This window comes from Phragmites australis, chromosome 8 (genome assembly GCF_958298935.1).
Source record: "Phragmites australis chromosome 8, lpPhrAust1.1, whole genome shotgun sequence".
NCBI lineage: Eukaryota > Viridiplantae > Streptophyta > Magnoliopsida > Poales > Poaceae > Phragmites > Phragmites australis.
Window position 1 is genome coordinate 4907757 of NC_084928.1, and position 21856 is coordinate 4929612.

The window sequence follows — 21856 nt, forward strand, 5'->3', positions numbered from 1 at the left end:
TTCTCTATTCTCCTCATATCTAATAAAATCTTTTAAAATTCAAATAACTTATCTATTTTTATTATCTATCTTCATCATCCAACCTCCTCACCTCACCTTATTACCGGCTATAATATAGAACTCGTTTTACTAATAAAAATAAAAAATAAGAAAAAAATTAAAAAAAAATTATAATCTCATCTGAAATCAAACTACGACATCTCTTCTAACATATTTATTCGACAATGTTCTCATAATAACACATTCACATCTTCTACTTTAAGTTTATACTTGATTTTACCATCCATGTTAATGTTTATGTTTTAGTGTAACACACGGACAATTATAGCTAATCTAAACAATTTTGCACTTTATTCTGCACAAGGGGATAAAGAACCAACGAACATTTCGATTTTTCCACTACCCATTCGAGTCATGAAACATACAGACAACTGGCGCAACCTACTGGGTGTCACATTTACAGGGCGGGGAACAAGCCTCCTATGGAGACCGAGAGAAGGGGCTTTCTTATTGCTCGGACACAACCTTTACAGCAACCTCCCTATTTTGGGGAATGAGGAGCTAAGTCCTGATTCCCAGGTTCAGTTCTCAGAATCCTCTGGGATCTTGAAGAGGAACTGCGGTAGCGAGGCAATGCGAGGGAGGTTCGTCAGCAGTTCTCCGAACGACTCCTTTCTGGACATGGCTGGGGGCTCGGTGGCATCTGTAGTTTTCCTTGTTGGCGCTGAACTAAATTCTTCGTCAGAACCTTCTGAGGCCTCCACACCAATGCTATCACTGTCATTTGGCTCAGGCTTTGGCTTAGCAGCCGGTGCTGCATCTTTCTGAATCAAACAGCAGAGGGAGTCCACCCTTGCCATCAGCGATCTCTCATCAGAGGCAGACACCGGTGGGCCTTGTGCATCACCGAGAAGGTACTGAGCAATCTCCTCCAGAGTTTCTTTGGTTGGCACCTCATTGTTGGCCAATGCAGGATTGCATGAAGTGATCTGCTCTGTGATGCAATTACCTAGGTGGCTTACCAAGTCATCCACTGACATCGACATTCTAAGCCCAGGCACCTTCAATTGACTCCACCAGTGGGGGATATTGAATTCTGGAGCGGCACCATTTACATTTCTGCTGACAGCAGCTTGTACACCTACAGCACCAGCTCCTGTAAAATGCCCATGGGATTAGAAAGATCAATCCAAATATCTGCAGATGTATCATGTGAAAGGCCTTGAAATTTGGATTCATCGAGGGAAGAGGATTAGAACATGTACAGGCTAGCGCATCAGCCTTATAATATTCCAGTTATATTGAAACAAGGTTGAGATGTATCCCAAAAGATCTAAAGCAGGTGCTCATCGTGAGAAAATTTAAAGCATAATATCATATACAAGGTTGCCCCACATACAGGCAGGAGGGAGGCATTTGTACTTCAAGGTACTGATAGCAGTGCAGTACGGCAACGCCAGAGACTGCAAGAGCGGGGAAGGGCAAAGAAAATGCCATCATAGGCTTTGAATTACCTGTGCTTACTGTCTGAGGAAGATATTCTGCTGGCATTCCAATATAATCATTGGCTTCGTTCTTAGCAGACATGGATGAGCCAGCGCATGGTGACACAGAACCTGAGTAACCAGGTAGAGCTTCATGTTCATCTTTCAAATTAGTAAAACCAGCACATTTTGATTCAACCGGATCCTCAAATATTGAGCACCTAGGCTCAAACACTGGAGAGTCTAATATGATGCCTGGTTGTTGGCTCAATTGGTTTAGCCTCTGGTCACACTGAATAAGCTTCTCAAAATTCTTGCTCAACAAGGTTGAAGGACACTGCAGAAAATGTTGCCTGCATATTTTTGGAACGATCAGAATACTGAACAAAGGAGTAGCCGAGTTGGGGCTCAGAAAGTAATAATACAAACGGCGCTCTGTTATAAACCGAAATTCTGTTTTATAGATGATACTGCAGACCGTAGCTTGCTAAATAGCTATCTGGCTCCGAAACGCTATCTTTAAAATTCATGGCAGCTTCACATTTAATGATGTTATGTAGCTGTGGGCTGTGAAGTGGTTTATATGAATCCTTTTTAGTTCAAGAAGAGACCAGAGGAGTTCCTGTATTGTACACATGTACATCAAGAGAATAACTACTTTACAGAGTATGAGACCATAGGCTGGGGTGACAGAACATTGGGGTAGAAAGACTAATTCATTTTTCTAGCTTGATTGAAAAGGATGACAATGTCTCCTATTTTATTATTTATAAGCGGCTCCTAAACAGATTGATCTAGATATAATGTAATCCAACTCAAAGTACTTATATCTATAATTAAATAACTTATCCCCCAAGAAACACAACTAATGCAAACTGATTTAAAAGCACGTGCTACAGTAACGCGGGAATAGTACTCTAATTGCTCCCAGAAGGCTGCGTGTGGCAGTTCTTCCTGTTCTTCCACTAATAGAAGTAGAACCACAAAAGTAAACTTAAAAAATCATGATGCACATATAGTACTACAATATTAGTAATAGCAACTTGTATTCCCTGGAGACCCTGAGCCAGTATATATACACATGTACAGGTAGCAATATACAAGAAACCCCTTATAGACTGGGGATATTGCACCCCATCTGTTCGCCCTTGTTCCGAAGCAATGGGCCAACAAACATACAGTCTGGAAGGCCATGGAAGAACACAGCTGGATTCAGGACATGGGGGCTATATCTGTGGCTGCTCTGTCGGAATACCTTGATATTTGGGACCTGCTGTCCGAAGTGGTGCTCCAACCCGAGGTACAGGATGAGCATCGATGGAATCTTTCAGCTTCCGGCCAGTACACAGCACGATCAACATATGAGGCCTTCTTCATAGGTGCTATATCATTCGAGCCATGGGAATTGATTTGGAAGTCTTGGGCGCCAAAGAAGTGTCAGTTCTTCTTATGGCTAGCAGTGGTAATAGATGTTGGACAGCGAATAGACTAGCTTGGAGAAACATGCCACATCTGGAGCAGTGCCTGCTGTGTGATCAAGAGGAGGAAACTATTCAGCATATACTTACCTCCTGTTTGTTCTCCAGACAGGTGTGATGTTCATTGTTCAGACAGTTTGGCATCACGGACATATCCCCAATATAGGAGGACATAGTGTTTAGCAATTGGTGGATCAAGATCACTGATATGGTTGCCTAGCCATTAAAGGGTCTGAACTCGCTAATCATTCTTGGGGCTTGGTTGCTTTGGAAGCATCGAAATGATTGTGTTTTTAACGGTGCTTCGCCAAGTGTACAGCAGGTGTTGCAATTAGCCAACAAGGAAGCAAATCTCTGGGGTTTAGCTGGTGCCAGGGGTTTAACACAACTGGGCATAGGTTCAGTATAGCGATCTGTGGGTTTCATTTGGTCGTTTTTCTTGTTTTTCTAAGACTTTCTCCTTAATGCAATGGTGCGCAGCTCTCCTGCGTATTCGAGAAAAATATATCTAACACCCCCCCCCCCATCCCGTCAAACTCATAGAGAATCAACCACACTGAGTTTGGAGAGATAGAATCTATGCTGAGCTGTACTCTGCTTTCGTAAAGAAATCAGTCAACTGAAGCTCGAAAGGACCATACTGAAGAGCAATCATCTCATCATGTACATGTGTCCGCGTGTAAGAAGCATCAAAATCAATATGCTTGGTGAGCTCATGCTTCACTGGATCCCGAGCAATACTGATAGCACATGTACTGTCTGAGTAAAGTAGGTGCAGGAGAAGAAACACCAAAATCCTCAAGTAATCACCGTAACCAGCTGAGCTCCGTTGTCAATAATATCATAGCTCGCAACTACATGGGAAATGTCAGGACGAGTGACACCAAAGTAAATAAGACTCAACTAGATGACGGTAGCTACTGGGATCCACAAGAGGCTCACCATCAATAGAACGAAGCTGAAAATTAAGCTCTTATGGGAGTCTCAACAATGAGAGAAGTACGATGAAGAAGATCTTAAATATACTTCTCTTGGGATAAAAAGAAACCCTTAGAAGTAGAAGAAATCTCAATTCCAAGAAAATAGTTAAGAGGACCGAGATCGGACATAAGAAGCTACCCATTAAGACGAGCCTTCACAAAGGCAACATACTCAGAATCATCTTATGTAATGATCATGTCATCAACATACAAGAGAAGAAGAGTCCGACCACAAGAGGAAATGTGAACAAAGAGCACAGGATCATAAGCACTAGTAGAAAAACCAGTGGCAATGACCACTGAAGAAAAACGCTCAAACCAGGCTTAAAGGGCTTGCTTAAAGCCATAGAGAGAGGGCTAGAAACGACAAACCATGCCCTTAGGAACAGAATACCCTAACGGTGGGTGCATGTAGACCTCACGCAACTCACCATTAAGAAAGGCATTTTTGATATTAAGCTGGGAGATAGACCACTAATGCACAGAAGCAACACCAAGAAGAAAGGGCACTGTGGTCATATGGGCTACCGGAGCAAAAGTCTAATCATAGTCGCGACTATGCTTCTGCTAAAAAACACAAGCGACAAGACAAGCCTTGTAGCGCTCAAGAGAACTATCAAAACGGGTCTTGACCTTATAAACCCACTTGCACGTGATAGGATGAACATGTGAAGCAAGAGGAATAAGATCCCAGGTGCCGATGCGCTCAAGAGCAGCAAACTCCTCTGCCATTACATGTTGCCATTCCTGATGAACAACAGCATTACGGTAAGAAGACGGCACGGGAGGAACAACACTAGCAAAGCCAAATCGATCAAGAGGTTGGATCGACTGGCGATCACAAAGAGAATAGCGAGGAGGAGGAACAGAATCACCAGAAAGAGATGCTCATCAGAAAGCAGCACAAAAAGATGGGAGACAGCACGAGAACTACGTGTAGTAAAAAGGAAAAAGCTCAATAAGACCAGAGAAAGGGAGGAACATGTGAGGTGGAGGCCAAAAGCGTGGAAGGCATCAAAGAATGCACAATAGGCGAGGGAGCCAATGGTGCCGAGGAAGAGAAGAAACAGTGACAGATGTGACAGGAAAAGTGAGAAAAAACATAAGCTCAACCAAAGAAGTTGAAAAAGTGGAAGGAGAGATACGAGGATAGAAGGGACGAGACTTGTCAAAATAACATCCCGAGAAATATGCATCCAACAAGCAACAGGGACCTAACACCTATAACCCTTATGCTCAGCACTGTAATAAAAAAGAACATAACAAACTCAGCCAAAAAGACGAAGAAAGAAGTAGTCAGGAAGGCGTCCACATAGACGCTCAAAAAGAATCCCACCCTAGGGCAGAGGAGGGTTGGATATAGACCAAGTATGTGGTAGTGAAAACCACATCAACCCAAAAATGAGGTGGTACAGAAGAAACAATCATAGACGCATGAGCTGTCTCAAGAAGATGACGATGCTTACACTCAGCAACACCATTCTGAGCATGAACTCCAGGACAGGAGAACTGAAACAGCGTACTATGTTCAGCAAGAAAAGAACGAAGATACCCAAAGAGAAATTCACCAGTAGAGTTAGCACAAAAATCACAAATAGGAGTGTCAAACTAACTGTGAATCATAGTGGCAAAGCGTTTACATATGGATAACATCCGCTACGAGAAGACATGAAATAAATCCAAATGTGACGAATGAAATCATATATAAAGATAATATAGTAGCTATGACCCCCTTTCGAAACGAAGAGAGCTGAACCACATACATCGAAGTGAACAATAACAAAAGGGCGTTGAGACACTAACCCACTATAAGAATAAGAATAAGAAAGTTGAAACTGTTTACCAAACTTACAACGCTGACAATCTAAGGACAAATCTTCTAAGACAGACCCTAAAAGATCACGACAAACTAATAAAGACAGACGCAACCCACAAGCATGACCTAAACAATGATGCCACTACTAGAAAGAGCCAGTAGTCGAGGAAGCAGAGAGACCGGCTGCAGCAGTGAAAGGAAGACGAAACCAGTCAAGCTCCCATAGACGTTGAGAATCATAGTGCCAAGGGCTAGTACCAACTAGAGCACCCGTGCGACGATCCTGGACACAGCAAGAGTCAGAATCTAGGATAACACGATAACCATGATCAGTAAACTGACCAGCTAACATGAGTTGCATAGTGAGCTGGGGAACATGAGCAACATAAGGAACGATAAAGAAGAAGAGCTAAGAGTGCTCCGACCAGCAACAAAAAGAGAAGTATCATCAGCGGTAACGACATGAAGAGAAGCAAGAGGATGAAGCGAAGAAGACTGTAAGAATCATATGGCATATGAAAATATGCCCCTAAGTTAAGAATCCAAGGAGAAGTACCTGACTGCGTAGAAGGTGGTCTCTCTATGACAGAAGAGAGAGTAGCAAAACCTATTGGTGCAGAGCCAGAGGTAACAACCAGGTGACGAAGCAGCATCACAATCTCCTGCTAAGTGTCAGTCAAAGAGGTAGTCGAGGTAGAAGCACCAGAGGAACATCAAAGATGCTTTTTCTTCCGACGGCAGTTCGCCTCAAACATTGCCCTCCTGTGAGAGTGACCACCACCACCTGAAGAGGCCACATGTGGCGAAGGAGTCGTACAAGGAGCAGACAACGGTGTAGTCGAAGACGTAGGCGCAGCAGGTGAACGAGCAGCCAACACCGAAGGAAATGGCAGTAGTCCAGAACCACACAGACGAGTCTCCTCTGAGCACAACCTTGTAAGAGCCTCCACAAACGTGACACGAGGATGTCGTGCAAGTAGCTGAGCCCGACGCTGCTCAAACTCCGGACAAAAGCGTCGTGCAAGTCAGGAACTCGTAGAGGCGTCGAAAGTCACGTTTAACACACAAATCCAAGTAGCACTGACAAGAGTGGCAACCAACAACAGAAAGAGAGTCCAACTAACGTCACACATCCAACATTTGAGCATTGAACGCATCAACTGTGGCATCACCTTGCTAAAGAGACTGCTCTTGGCGAACAACAGACAGATAGAGAACATCCCCAAATGGCTCATAGGTTTCATGAAAATGAGTCCACATCTGAAAGGGAACTCAACAATCTTAGAAGAAAACATATGCTTCACACTAGCAATCAGAATAGACGCGACACGAGCATCATCATCCATCCACTGAGCACAGTTAGACAACTAATCACGGTACAACTCCAAAGCTTCCTGATAGGCGGAGTCATCCTTCTCATAAATAGTTGTGACGATCTCAATAGTTGATTTGTCTCCTTTGTCAACAGTCGACTGTACGAGCTCCATCAGAAGCTCCAGGGAAAAGGGGCAAAGAACGTTGCCATAGAGAACACCCCAAAGACAAAGGCCGCGCATGTGAACACACATATGTTGCGCTAAGTCCCGTTTGGTGGCACAATCAAAGATCACCGAGCACCGAGGAACTAAAACGATGCTCGATGACATCCTGAAGAAGGACAAACGACGGCGAGAGCGCAAAAGAGAGCGACGAGCAACAACAAGTAGCAACGAATGACGGCGAGAGCGCAAAGAAAAACGGTAAGCAATGACGAGAGCACAAAGAAAGCGGTGAGGTGCTGCAATTTTTTTTTCTTTTTTGCTTTCTTTGTATCTACTATCTACGAGACTGTTCTGTGAAGAACAGAGCACCCGCAGACTCGCCTATATGTAGCAGGCGGAGGGAACCAACCAGCGAGCGGGCAGTTAGCAGTTCGGGCAGCCAGTGAGGTAGGCGGAGGTGCCGACATATAGCCAGCGACGAAGGCGAAGACGCCAGCGAGCTGGGTCGGGGACCCGACAGTGCGGTTAGGGCGGCAGGGCCAGCTAGATCGAGACGACAAGATTGGGCGACAAAGCACGGCGGACTGGCGGAGCGCGCCGGGCAAAGTCAGAGCAGCACTGGGCGGAAGGTGAATTACTGTAACAGGTGAGCAGTAAATCTATATTGGGACAAGTTGCTACGCCTCTAGGGAAAACCTAGCTCTAATACCATGTTAGGAATAGCAACTTGTATTCTCTGGAGGCCCTAGGACAATATATATATACACGTATACAGGTGACAATATGCAGAAAACCCTTTAGATTGGGGATATTACATAGAGAGATATAATATATCTAACGTACAAAACCCCAGGTAAACATCGCCGAATATTTAGAAATGCAATGAAGCCTTCAAAACATAGAAGCAAATTCACTTTATATGCTTATACTCCTACATAAACAACAATAGTAACATACTATGACGTACTACTGCAATATATAGATTCCATCACCCATAATGTAACTCTCTTCTCATATGAAATCCATTATAATTATAAACAGTGAATAAGTGAGAGTGCTTCACCTGTGCATACTTGCTTGACCACCTGTGAAATCAGAGGTAGCCTGCCACAATGTGTGTTTTCTTGGCTGAGGATCCGTCTCTTTAAAGAATAGAGGCGGTCTGGCCAACTTCAGAAAAAGGAAAACCTCTCAGAATAGAAATTGAGATGGTGAAGTAAGAACCCCAAAAAAAAATCTTCAGATAAACGTACCACCAGATCCAAGGTTCCTTGTCCAGTTTCAGGGCAAGTTGCCTTCAAAGCAGTAATATCTGACCACTGAATTTCTATCTTACTCTTAAGACCACCTTCCAGAACTTCCCACACAAGCTTATGTTTTGCAAAGTAACACTTTGCCACCAAATCACCTTCATATCGTGATATGTACTGCTCAGAGATAACTTTCATTAAAACATTTAAGGCCAAAGTTTGTTCGGGTGAACTACTATATAAAGTATTGGATATACTAAACATGCAGAGTCTGGCTTCTGGGCAACTACTGCAGCAAAAATACCCAGAAGCTCGGACAACACGGAAGATTCATTGATGTTGCACTAACACTCATACTACAACACAGCATCTGCGTTATAATTACATGAATATTAGCTTCAAGTTGTACAGACAAAACAATCATGATGATGATTTACTAGACCAAGAATATTTAACATATTGGCTGTATACAAAGCATCACCATCTTTCGAGAACAACAAGAGGGGACACTAAAGCAGGTGTATTCTTCTTCACATTCACCAGCATGGAGTCTTTCGTGTGAATATAGTATTTTTCTAATTAATATAAATAAAGAAGGCTGAAAAAGAAGGGACACATACACCAAAGCATATTGAGGTTCTGGCAGAGGTACCCAAAAAAATCCAGCAAACATAAATTTCCTCACCTCCCATGTACCAATTTTCAATATATTTGCAGGAAAATTTGAAGCTTTTAGCCGTTCGCCTGCTGCAGACACACCAGATTTAATGTCTTTCTTCTTGGAAGGTTCAGAAATGCTGTTGTCCATAGAAGACTGTCCTGCATTGGATGCTTGAGAAAGCCTCATCTGAATCAAATCCAAGAGAGATGGGCTTTTTTTAAGCCGCAGACCCAACGGGCTAGGTTCATCAAGTACATTGTGGTACATATCCTGAAAATGGTCACATCAACATAAGAACTATGGACCTCAAAATTGGCCATTCTACAATTATATATGAGTTATCATATTTTATTGTTTAACCTTTAATTAACCAATCACAGAAGGACAAATATTACAAACACCTCGAAATTGTATATAGCAAGCAAGCATGAGTCCCATATATTTTGAATATACAGCAAGTGTTGTTGCACCCGCATAAAGTATAACGACTTGCATATTGGCCAGATAATGGGCCAAAATCCCATCTAAACAAAACCTAACTTGGTGCACAGAGTAGACGTACACCACACTACTCCCGTCTGCCAAGGCGCCAAACCCACAAAACATTGATGATATCCAGTTATCCACGTTTATGTTTCAAGATGATAGTAGCGAATTCAAGTCATAGATTTGTTTCCATGACAGGACTTATTAATTGAACAGCACGGTAGGATATGACTCCATGAGCATGGTTCAACTATTGTTATGGTTCAATTATTGCTAGTTCTGATTGCTCTAGAGCATTAGAATGAATGCACAGGAAACTAAATACGACATATTGAGTTATATGGATCACAGAGAATTCCTGTTTGTAATCGGGTGAAATAAATTAAGAGGTGTTTGCAACCAACTGTAACTCCCAGGTTGGAGGCTGTCAAGTGGTATCGCTCAGGCACTCAAAACAGAACACAGGACATCTGCTACCGCTATTGTTTATTGCACATACATGTTAAATGGATTTTGTATGCAATTCCTAGAGACGTACAAAATGAGTTAGCAAGATTAGACTGCGCCATATACTTCCAGTGATCCTGGAAACATTCTCCAATCTGCAAAGTATGGGCTTGGACAGATGCCACGCTAGTAAGTAGTAAGATGCATAACAGTAAAGCAATGTCCGTGACTAGAAATAAGTTCATCATCAATAAAACGTGTCAATGGCAGAAATATCAAACCTACAAATGTAGCATGGCTGCATAAGCGGCCTTTCAATCACACAATACTAGAAACCCCTGAGCAACATCTCAAGGAGATTTTTTTCCGGACTGGGTGTGATCCATCAAATATCCTACTAAAAGACCATTAGGAAAAGAAACTCATGCACACCACATAGAACTTAAGTAAAGAGTACCTCATTTCTAATTTAAAGTTGCATGCAAACAACACGAACAAAATTCATACGAACAACATAGGCTCTACGATCCCCATAAACACAGTTAGGTTAGTCCACGAGCATGACGTTCCGCTGCAGCCACCTCTAGTCCTCAAGCACGACGGTAATTTGGATCGAACGCATGAACTACACAAGATAAACTCTTCTATCCACACAGGGCCGTACCCAGAATTTGGGAGGCCCTGTGCAGAATTTAGAATGAGATCCTATACCTCTTGATCAAAAAATATTTTTATATTGCAATTTAACACATATTTTGTCGTGGTACTAAGAATTACGTATTTCTAAAAACTAATCTTGAAACTTAAAATTGGTACATTTAGCTTTACTTGAAATAGCTTGAGTGATGTGATATATTCGGATATACCAAACTCCACAAAGAAAATTTTGAGGAACTATGGGTCTATTTATCAGAGCTTCAACTATAAAAATTCTTAGAGCTAATGTTACTAAGGCCTTGTTTGTTTGAGCTCAGGATTATAATAAACGGTTTATAGATGTGGATTATAATAAGTTGGATTATGATAAATTAGAGGGAAATAAGCTGTGAGCTGTTTGGCAACTTAGATTATTAGAGTCTGAATTATTGGCAAAAGTCTACAATGCCCTCAATAGGGAGCGAGAGATTCGGGTGTAGGGTGGGAAGAGTGGTATTGGCAGGTAATTTCCTATAAATTTGATAGATAGTATAGTAAAAAGGCCAAAATAAGCTAAAATAAGCTCCTTTTCACAGCTTATGGGATTATTATAATATGAGCTTCAATTTATAATAATCTAGACAAATAAGCTAGCTGTTTGTTTCAACTCAGAACAAATAAACTAGCTTATTATAATCCTGAGCTGAAATAAACAGGACCTAACTTCAAAAATTTGTGAAGCTAAAGCTAATGGTAAATTATGGATGTATGAGTGAATCGTCGTGTTCTCATATTAAACTAACATAATATAGCCTTAAATCATATTGTTTTAGCCTACAAACTAAGACTCTACACGAATTCGAGAGTTAGAGTTCTACTTAAATAGGTCGTGTGGGTGCCATAGTAGTAGAGCCCAAGAATCCCCATGCACAGGGATCTGATTACTGAGAACAATACAATAACCCAAACGTTGGAAGAAATTTTGTGTGCTTGAGCTCCCAAACATATACAAAATAATTAAGGGGATGGTTCGATATACTGACACCAATGGACTACTTTAAGGAGACTGTTAATTTGAAGGGCAATTAGATGGAAGTTAATTAACATGAGAGCAGATAGGATATTATTAGGACCGGTGCTTGCGCGTCAGCTAATGGGAAATGCAGATAGTGGAACAGGAGAGGGTATTGTTTGGGAATTTCTTGGCTTTTCAGTCACTTAATTATTTACTAATACCTTGATTAAGCACTAGCAATTTGGGGCCCTAATATTTGGGGGCCCCTGTGCGATCGAGCAGCCCGCACATGCTCATGTACGGCCCTGTATCCACACTCCCCCCCCCCCCCCCCTCCAAAAAAAAACATGGCGCTAAACCAGCCAGCAAAGCACAAAACCTACCAAACTCCCGCTCCGCATCAAACATGAAGAACCCAACAAGCAATTCAGCTCAATCCCAATCGAGCGCACAAAATTTCGGACAAAGATACGACACCGCCGGATCTACCTGCTGCGGAGGCGCAGGCGGCGTCGGCTGAGCCGCCTTGGCGCGCTTGCTGAGGGTTCCACGCTCTTCGACCCCGAGCTCCTCCGCCGCCTCCAGCTTCACGGTCGCCGCCGCCGCGGGCCGCCGCGCCATCGCCGACTCGGCCGGCTCCGCGTGCCGCTTCCCCGAGCTCGGCAGCTGCACCATGGGGATTGCCGGAATGCTAACCCTACCACCACGGTCGATCAACGCGAAGGCCGAATCGAATCGGAGAGTGAGCGAAGAGAGGCGAGGCGAATCGAATGATTCGAGGAGGGAAGGGAGCGCGAAGGCGGAAGGGGAGGGGGAAGCCTGACCTTTGGGGAGGAGAAGGGTCCAGAAATAGTCGTGCTCGCGAGAGCCGAAGCCCCTCCATGACCCGTGGGGTCGGTGCTCTGGCCCCACGCGTCGGCGACAGGTGGAGGCGTACCGATGTGGATAAAGTACGGTCGTCGAAGTCGATGCCTGGCGGGCGTCTCTGACAAGTGGGGCCCACGGGGTGGGACCGGATGTCATACTCGGTCGGCGGTATTCCCACGAGTGCGCAGTCAGGCCATAACAGGCCACATCAGGGATAAAAGCTCTTCCACAGGATGCATGGCTCCGTCTATTTTTCTAAAAAAAAAAGCTCTTTCTCATTTGACGGTGAGATTTTATATTATAATTTAATTTTTAAATTTTAAGAATCAGTTTTAGATTAAGATTAATTATTTTTTATTTTTAAGTTAGAATTCATAATCAAAATAAAAAATAAACAGAATCCAAGATAATCTTTCTTAAATGTGGTGTCATATCATTTGAATCAAACACCTTAAAAAATTCTGAATAAATATATCCCATCCAAAAATGTTCTTTCAACTAGACACACACCTATTCTTAGACCCTATTTATTTGAACTTCTACCGGCTATGGTTTCTTTAGAAACATACTTCTAGTATTAGCCTATCTAGATTTACTTTTAACTTTTTAGCCTTCTACAATAGTAAAGATTGATTTTTCTTATTAAAGACTAGAAAAAAACATATTATTTATTTAGATATCTAGCTTCTTAAAAAGTAGAAGCCACTAAAATAAAAAAACGCTTGTCACGTGGAAAACGCTTGTCACGCTCACCGACGGCTAGTAGTCTAGTACTACCTGTACTGGTAGAGTAGTAGTACGATCAAGAGCAAGGTACTGCTACCAGCACTGAAAACTCAGACACTACAAAAGTTTTGGTCAACTCAACGAGATATTTTCTCGTTTAAACAATGTCGATCTCTGTAAAATTGTCTTCCATTTGTTTTTTAAAAAAGGAGTGTCAGTTGGTTGAAAAAAATCCTGCGGGTTTAATGAATTCTGAAGCAATTTTGTGATACACAATTGGCCGATTAGTCAAACGACGCACAGCTTACATAGCTTGAAAGGAAGATAAAAAATTACACTTGGCAACTTTTAAATAAAATCTTGTAATATGTGAGAGTTCAGATAAAATTTAGAAAAAAAAACTTCAAAATGTCCATACTACGTGACTGTCGGGAATTTGCTACCCTGCTGTAAAATTAATGAATTTCAACAGCATGAACATTCAAATAAACATCTTGAAAGAAATGTCAAGATTTTTCTAGATTTGAACTATTTGCTCGTGTACAAAAGAAAAATCTCTGTGTGTGATCCATCAAGTATCAACTCCTGTTGGCAAGCAGTGAAGCTTCGTCATCGTCTTGTTCTAGATCAAGGACCCCCCGATTATTGCATTCTTGGAGAGGTTTATCAGTGCACGAATTCCTGTCGACGGCAAGAGAGGTTAACTCAACATTCTCTATTTGCTGAGTTTCGCCAGCATCATCCTCATTCAGCAAATCAGATGGAAGAAGAGTGGAATTCTGATCACTTCTAGGCACCAAAAACAACAGTGCCAATGGCAGTAGCCTCATCGCATTCCGTATTATGATCGCAGCCCAGAGGTTCTTGAATTCTGTTCTTGTGATTTTCAGCAAATGAAGGAGCAGCCCGCCCACCCAAGATCCAGTTAACGAACCGATGTTGTCAATGGACATGAGCAACGCGAAGAATGTGCCCTCAATGCCAGTGGGGCAAAGCTTCGAGCTGAGAACCAAAAGTGGCATCCATTTGATACGGTTGATCATTTTGGAGACCCCCTCATCGATCACAGCAAAGTAGTAGTCAGGTATCCCCATTTTCAGATTTAGACGAAGAACCAGCATCAGATCAAGTATTCCCGACAAGCTTAACAACAACTGACTCGAAAAGAGAAGGCTGCGAAATGGATGGTCCTTAAGAATATTCTGATAAAGTATGACTCCGACAAGAGAACCAACTGACCCAACTGCGAACATAAAGCCAATAAATCCCTGGTAAAGTAGCAAATAGTTATTTTGGTTGTATAAGAAAGAACAATGTTCAGAAGTTTAAAAAAAAAAAAACTCGACCAACCTAGAAGGAACTAGGTAGCATTATAACTGAGAAGAAATAGGCACATAAATTCACATCGAAGAGACTCGAACCTAGATGGTCTAGACGTATATCCACACTCTTAACCAACTGAACTAGTTTCAGTTCCTAATGTTCAGAAGTAGTCATGCTATATTTGCATAAGGGGTGTGCCATTTGAAACATGTCAAGTACAGAAGAATTTGAGAACCTTTATGGTGCCCTCAAATAAACGTGAGCCCTCCATTTTCTTCCATCCAATAGTCCAGATGTACTGTATACTAGTGAAATGTCTCACCACTAGTATACTAGTATTTATGACTAGTATTTACCGCTCGAGGGTACTATTAGAAAAAAGTTAATGGCATGTAAGTAATTTCGTGCATGTAGTAGGGCAATGTATTAACAAATGATTTTTTTTCTAATGTGAGATCAAATCCCTTTCATTTCACACAACGAGGCCGTGATTTCATTTTCGCTCTCTGTTCTTCCCGTGCGATGCCAGTGGCGATGGCCGATTGGGGCAGGCTCCGCCGCCGCCACCCAGGTGCCCATCACCTCCAACCCCCGGCCGTAGCCTCCCTCTGCGACCATCTTGCAAGCTCGGTTGGGCGGTGGAGTGGGTTGGCGGCGCCAAAGGGTTGGGCGGGTCCGCAGGATGGCGAGGGAGGCAGGTTGGGTGGCGGCGAGGATTGGTGACGAGCAGATGGAGCAGCGGAAGGCGGGTTGGCCAACGCCATGGGATCTCGCGTCAGCGGCTCAGTGTTGTCGCCCGTGAATTTCCAGACGGGCAGAACAAGCCAGGACGATAGGAAATAACGATTCGATGGAAGACTCGAGTACCCTTGTGGCATACTTGGTAAATTCTTAAAATCACATGCTAATTACAAAAATACCCAAACAAATCAACGCTCAGATTTATTTCATACTACTGGGCACTATAAAGATCCTCAAGAATTTTACTGCATGATAATGTATTTCCATGTGAAAATGGAATCCACGACAAGTAGCCAAAAGATTTCTAGACGTACCTCAGAAAAAGATGGCCCTGCACTTCGGTCTGTGTACCAGAAGAACATTCCTTCTTGGATGTCCACACTCAAAGCAAGTGAAATGTACATGTAAACACATGGGCGCCATACTTCAGGACATTTTAAGGTCGTTAACATTTTTCCACTTGCCTCTGCAAACTTCTTATGGGCCTAATTTTGTAATATGAGAAAGGAATGAGTAGTGTAGAAAATAGAAAACTTATATGTGGTGTGTATCAAAAGAAAAAAAACGATTATTCTAACCTGCTCATATGGAAAGTTGGGGATCTGGACCTCCTTTAGCAGCAGTCCAGCTAAAATTACCAAGGCAGAGGGTATAGTTAACATGCCAAGGGCACCCTTGAGAAAGAAAGGAATTATCTATTATCAGATACCAGCACCATCCAAACTAATAATTTACAATAATTTCAATCCGACAGGAGAGAGAATCAACACAGGTCCAATTAAGTGATTGTTTATATGAAAAAACGGTTTTCAACAGTTCTGCCCATTGCAGTGATCAATGGACATCTATGAAAAGTATGAAGCGCCAACAAATAATTATGAGTGATGAACTGGTGATACTCACTTGAGACCCTATTGCATGAACAAGAAAACCACTTATTGAGAATCCAATAAGGCCTCCAACAGATGCACAGAATGCATTCAAGCTCATCATGTCAGCAGCAAGATGAGGGTAGACTATACTGTTTTCAGCCACGCAGGCATCTATAGTAACATCCGCTATCGCCACACTAGCACTTCCAGTCATCATTGCCAACAACGCAAACAATGCATGAAGCTTGCTGTGTAGAGAGATTATAAGCATTGCAATCACTCCAATGAAGCCTGCATACTCCTCAGAAAACAGGGAGGGGGGAAAATAAACAAAATTCTCATTTCCTGTTTACGCTGTTACTAAATGACGGATAATCTCATATCAAGGGAATAGTAGTAAACATGTCACTGTTACAGGAATAGGCAATGGGTGTGGCTTATGCTGCAAAGCTTGTTTAAAATTGATAACTACATTGATTACTCCCTACTAGCTATTGGTCAAAAATTGCATTCCTCCATATGCAGTTCAGTGACTCGGAATTACAATATGGTGAACTCAATGGTAAATAAGTTTGTTTTCTGTTTTAGCCTGGATTTGGACTACACCTACTAAGAAGCAAAGTCAACTAGCACATAGACGCCTTTCAAAAAAAAACTAGCACATAGACTCAAAGAATTAGCAGCCCTATGTGATCCATAGGCATGTTTGATGCTCATCGCCATCGACACACTTCCTCGCTACTTTTTCAGCACCAAGTCATCAAACTTTACTAGTACATTTCAGACAGATATTCTTCAGTTTTGCAGCTCCGAACTAAACAAGGAGTATTAATTGTATTGCAGAAATCAGTCACAACTGTAACCAGAACAAACACAACCCAGAAGGCAATGCTCCTCACCTGCGAGAATAAAGTACGGCCGGCGCCGGTAGCCGGCCACGGGGAGCACGTCAGTGAGCAGGCCCCAGAGCGGCTTGACCATCCAGGGGATGGACGTGACGCCATGGTACACCTGCGCCACCGACGGCTGCACCCGCTGCACGTCCTTCCAGTAGTAGTCGGACGCCACGCGCGTGATGCCGCCGCCGAGCCCCTGGCTGATGCCGTACGTGGCTACCACGCCGAACACGAAGCTCCAGTGCAGCTGTCTGGACAACATCCGGAACCACGCCGCCGGCGACGGCGGCCTGCCGGGGCCGTCCTCCGCTGCCTTGGCCGGCGACCCTGGAGCCGCCTCGATGAGGACATTGGTCTCTCTCTCCTCATCCTCTGCGAGGTCGCCGGGCGGCTGCGGCGACATTTTCTTGGTCGCTTGTGCTCTCGAGCAAGATCTCCAATGGCCTCTTGGAGATTGCGCGCTAAAGACTGGATTTTTCACTGGGTTTTGCCAGATTTCTCCAGGCTGAATCTGGAGAATGGATACTCAAGAAAAGATTCGGGGTTTCTTGAATCCTAAGCGCTGTAGAAAACAACAAGAAGATCGGAGCTGGGAGAGGTAGGTGCATCTGTATCGATCCAAAAGTCTTAAAAAATCAAGTGAGTGTCAGGCTACTTGCAAAGATATCAAATCAAAGGTTTGCTTGAATGCCAAATGTTGTCAAAAAATTGCACAAAAAATGGCAAGAAAAAATATTGCAGCCGAGGGTGCCCAATTGCTTCCAAAAATACCGCTCGACATCCAGATATGAATGGAGGCAACCTACAGACATCAGGTAGAAGAACAGCGTGAGAAGATAAGAGTACAGGAGATCGAAGTCCTAAGAAATTGGGATATTCCTTTGGGAGGAAGAGTAGAGGTTAGCCGTTCGACCTTTTTTTGTCTTAAAAATTCTGAGTTCGCTCGCTAACTGACACCAGCAAGACAAGTGGTCAATGTCATGTAGGACCCTTTTGGTGGGGTCCACTGTGTTCGGTGGCTTGTAAAGTTGAAGGTACGATTTATTCTATGCCCACCCTTACTAACGTTGCTTAGCAAGATAATAAGGTTATCTTTAACAAATTTTTTAAAAATTTATTCTCTATAATACTATTACAGTAACCTTTAAAGTTATCTTCAACGGAGACGGTTTCTATCCGTAAAACACTATAGCGACACGTTTTTTGATATTTTGCCGATCGGAGCTGGCGGAAGGGCTCTCCAACGGAAGCTGTATCGCATGCTACAGCAATACCAAAGGATGCCGACGCTAGCAAATTTGCGGGAAGAAAAAGGATCCCATATTACTGTAGCGCGAGGATGACTGTGGGCTCGGAGAGAGGGGGAGAGGAATGGAAGGTAGGAAATAGGGTAACTGTTGAAGATGGGAAAAAATAGGGGATACTGTAATAGTGTTAGGGTGTTAGGGGATACTGTAATAGTATTATAGGGGATGAATTTTTAAAGTTTCTGTTAGAGATGGCCTAACACTATTATAGTATTCTTTATTTTTTCTATCTCCAGCAGCTACTCTATTTCTTATCTTCTATTACTCTCCCTCTTCTTTCGGGTCCACAGTCATCTTCTGTGAACAGTGATAGAGCTAGGTGAGAGAAGCGGCAAATATGCGGACGGCATCCAGAATCTGCAACACTGTTTGGACACTGTAGCACATGAAAAAGACTCTGCTAGAGCTGTTTGCTGGCGCAGGAGTCCGCATCGAATACTGTAGCGCTGGAAAAAAGGCTCCGCTGGAGATTGCCTAAGTAAGTATATTTGGTTTTTTGCTTGGTTTAAATTTAGATAAGGTGTGTAAAGATTTTAAATATATTTAGATTATTTGTTCCCCCTTGACTTGCTGATATGGGCAAATTAGACTTCCTAGGTAAAGCTAGGTGTAGCAAGGTGTTCTTTGATTATTTTACTTGGTTTGAATTTAAGTAAGGTGGGCGAAAATTCTTGATATGTTTGGATCATTTGCTCCCTCTTGCCTTGCTAATATAGCAAGGTGTTTGTTTGTTTATTTTCCTAATGTGGACAAGATGACGTTTCATCTGGCTGTGTACCCTATACACGTTGCTATATGAGCTTATACCTTGCTAAGCTTGAAAATTGTACCATATCAAACTATGGATGCATGCTATAAGCACTTCAAATTGAAAAAAGGAAACCTTAAAAGAACCATGACAAGTTTTATGATCGATAGATTTTTGCCAAAATACACGGTGTACCCTATATAGTTTCATGCGGCCAAAATACACATTATGCTTGAAAATTTTAGGCATGCATACTTACATATTTCATCTTCACAACCTCTATTTTCATCATGGATTATTTTCTTTTGGACATCATCAAAACTAGCATCGCTAGCAAACTTTGCCTCTAAAATAACCTTTTATGCTCCCTTCAGCTTGTGGCACTTGTAGTAGACTTGTTTCCCAGTGAAGTTTGTAGCATAATTTTGATTAATTCTTCAAGCACACTCCTCATGGTGCACCTTCCTTAGAACCAAGGCCTTCCATGACACTTGGATTTTCACTTTGTAGTAGAGAAGGAGATCTTCCACTTCTCGAGGCTGCCATATCACATTGTTCCTAGACATCTCCTGCACTTGACCACTCAAAAATTGCTTGAACAATAAGAACAGTACAACGACTTGTATTGTTCAGGGTTGGTTTTAATCTTTTCAGGGTTGGCTTCTATTCCTCAACTGGACACGAGAAAACCGAGCAATTTCCCTAACGGAACCCCGAACGAGCACTTCTATGGGTTCAGCTTCATGCAGTACTTTCGGAGGTTGTCGAACGTCTCTTAGAGGTTCGCGATCTGGTCGCCCTTGGTTCTACTTTATACGACTATGTCATCAATATACGCCTCGACATTTGTATCAAGTTGCGGTCAAAGGATGAGCTAAATACATCGTTGGTAAGTCGCACCAGCACTTTTCAAGCCAAGAGGCATCTTTACATATCAAAAGACCCCGAAGGGTGTTACAAAAGCGATTTTCTCCTCATTTACCCTATACATGCTGATCGGATGGTACCCTGAATGGGTATCTAAGAAGCATAGCAGGTCGCTACCGGCAGTCGAATCAACAGGCTGATCAATCTGGGGTAGAGCAAAGAGATCTTTCAGGCACGCCTTGTTGAGGTCGGTGAAGTTGGCGCACATCCTCCACTTGCCATTGGGTTTTTGAACCATGACAAGGTTAGCCAACCACTATGGGTAATACACCTCATGGATGAAGCCTGCTTCCAGGAGCTTGTCGATCTCCTCATGAAGCATTTCCTTTCGGTCAGGTGCGAACTAACGAGCCTTTTACTTTACAAGTCGCGCATCGGGTCGCACTAACAACATGTGCTCGATCACCTCCTTAGGGACCCAGGCATATTAGATGGACTCCAAGAAAAGACATTCGTGTTTGCTCGGAGGAAAGTGATGAGTGCGAGTTCCTATTTTGGGTCTAGGCCGGCCCCGATCTGGACCATTCTGGATGAGTCAGCATCATCTAGGCGCACTTCCTTGAGCCGGTCATCACGATTGGCAATGACTTGGACCTTCTCTGGGTGGTCACTTGGCCCGGCTTCCTCGAGTTGCGACCTAAGAGTCAGCTCGATCATGTCAAGGCTCCTCTTGTCGCAGTGTAGGGCCATCTTTTGGTTGCCCAAAATGGTGATGACTCCCTTAGGACCAGGGATCTTGATTGCCTAGTATGTATAGTAAGTGCCAACCATGAATTGGATCATCGTTGGTTGTCCTAAGATCATATTATACGCAATCCCGAAGTCCACCATGTCGAACAGAACCCTCATGGTCCTGAAGTTGTTCAATGAACCGAAAGGGACGAGCAGCTTGATTTGCCCCCCAACAACTTGGACGAAGAGCCGGAGGTGATCCTAAAGAAGGGAGGAGATGGTTTTAACGTACTCCTCGGGATCTACAGGGCATCCAATGCATCGATAAAGTGAAGGTTGATGGAACTCTCTCCATCGACCAGCACGCGCCCCATTCAGATATTATTCACCACAGGCTCGACCAAGATGGGGTAACATCCATGGCACTTGACGCATGCGGGGTCGTCCACTTGGCTGAAGGTGAGGGGTACCTCTGACCACTTCAATCGCGGACTCGGACCCGTCATGGTTGCGCATACCTCGCAGATCACCGACTTATACTCCTTATTCAAGAAATACATCGCGGCTCCGCCAAAGATATGGTGGACCATGTGCTCGGTCTGCTGAAAACCCATAGTCGACTGGTCAGGATTGACCCAGTCTTCTCCATCATCGTGGTGCCCTAGTTTGCGGCCCCCAATCTCTTTGTCGATGATGCCTCGCACTACCTTGTATTCTGTTAGGCCGTGCACATCGGTGTGGTGGATCGGGCAGTAGTCTCTGCCCTTTTTGCCATCCTTCTTTTCGAAGCGTCAGTGTGGTTGGGCAACCTGCTCGACCGAAGATGTGAGAGATAGCACACCAAACAAAAAAACACTAGGAATATGACTGTGATATTACATGAGGAGCTCTCCCAGGTGACGTCGTCTAGCCTGGTGTACTAGAATGCTGGGTGTGCTTGCCTCCGCAAGGGGCATAACCGGCGCTTGACAAAGTCACGAACGACATCTGACCCCATCAACCTAGCCTCTCGGAGCTGGCCAATCCATTTGGCAAGAGTCAGC

General features: G+C 43.4%; 2 protein-coding genes and 1 long non-coding RNA gene across 4 annotated transcripts; all 3 read right to left on the reverse strand.

The window, feature by feature from the left end:
- Window positions 1-368: 368 nt before the first annotated feature.
- On the reverse strand, window positions 369-12571 carry LOC133926383 (uncharacterized). Its single transcript, XM_062372313.1, has 6 exons — window positions 12224-12571; window positions 9175-9420; window positions 8493-8666; window positions 8303-8409; window positions 1515-1837; window positions 369-1156 (listed from the first exon to the last, which is right to left on the reverse strand). Exons 1-6 carry the CDS (start codon window positions 12407-12409, stop codon window positions 582-584), a joined length of 1611 nt encoding a protein of 536 aa, XP_062228297.1. The 5' UTR covers window positions 12410-12571; the 3' UTR covers window positions 369-581.
- LOC133926385 (uncharacterized) lies at window positions 5617-8289 on the reverse strand. The gene is made up of 2 exons (XR_009911087.1): window positions 6315-8289; window positions 5617-6041 (listed from the first exon to the last, which is right to left on the reverse strand). It is a non-coding gene; the product is annotated as an uncharacterized LOC133926385 (long non-coding RNA).
- Window positions 12572-13659: 1088 nt separating the features above from the next.
- LOC133926386 (probable folate-biopterin transporter 2) lies at window positions 13660-18089 on the reverse strand. 2 transcript variants are annotated; one of them, XM_062372314.1, is made up of 5 exons: window positions 17163-18089; window positions 16295-16554; window positions 15970-16065; window positions 15706-15876; window positions 13660-14595 (listed from the first exon to the last, which is right to left on the reverse strand). In XM_062372314.1, exons 1-5 carry the CDS (start codon window positions 17560-17562, stop codon window positions 13906-13908), a joined length of 1617 nt encoding a protein of 538 aa, XP_062228298.1. In that variant the 5' UTR covers window positions 17563-18089; the 3' UTR covers window positions 13660-13905. The 2 variants fall into 2 exon arrangements, with proteins under 2 accessions (XP_062228298.1, XP_062228299.1); XM_062372315.1 differs by having other exon boundaries at window positions 16295-16561; window positions 17163-17419.
- Window positions 18090-21856: the final 3767 nt, after the last annotated feature.

Coding starts and splice junctions, on each gene's coding strand:
- LOC133926383 (XM_062372313.1), bottom strand. CDS start 12,409: ATGGTGCAGCTGCCGAGCTCGGGGAAGCGGCACGCGGAGCCGGCCGAG. Junction 8,667..9,174: donor TGAAAATTGGTACATGGGAG/GTGAGGAAATTT, acceptor ATCTCTGAGCAG/TACATATCACGATATGAAGG. Junction 8,410..8,492: donor AAGGAACCTTGGATCTGGTG/GTACGTTTATCT, acceptor CTTTTTCTGAAG/TTGGCCAGACCGCCTCTATT.
- LOC133926386 (XM_062372314.1), bottom strand. CDS start 17,562: ATGTCGCCGCAGCCGCCCGGCGACCTCGCAGAGGATGAGGAGAGAGAG. Junction 16,555..17,162: donor GCCGTACTTTATTCTCGCAG/GTGAGGAGCATT, acceptor AGGAGTATGCAG/GCTTCATTGGAGTGATTGCA. Junction 15,877..15,969: donor CCAACTTTCCATATGAGCAG/GTTAGAATAATC, acceptor TTACAAAATTAG/GCCCATAAGAAGTTTGCAGA.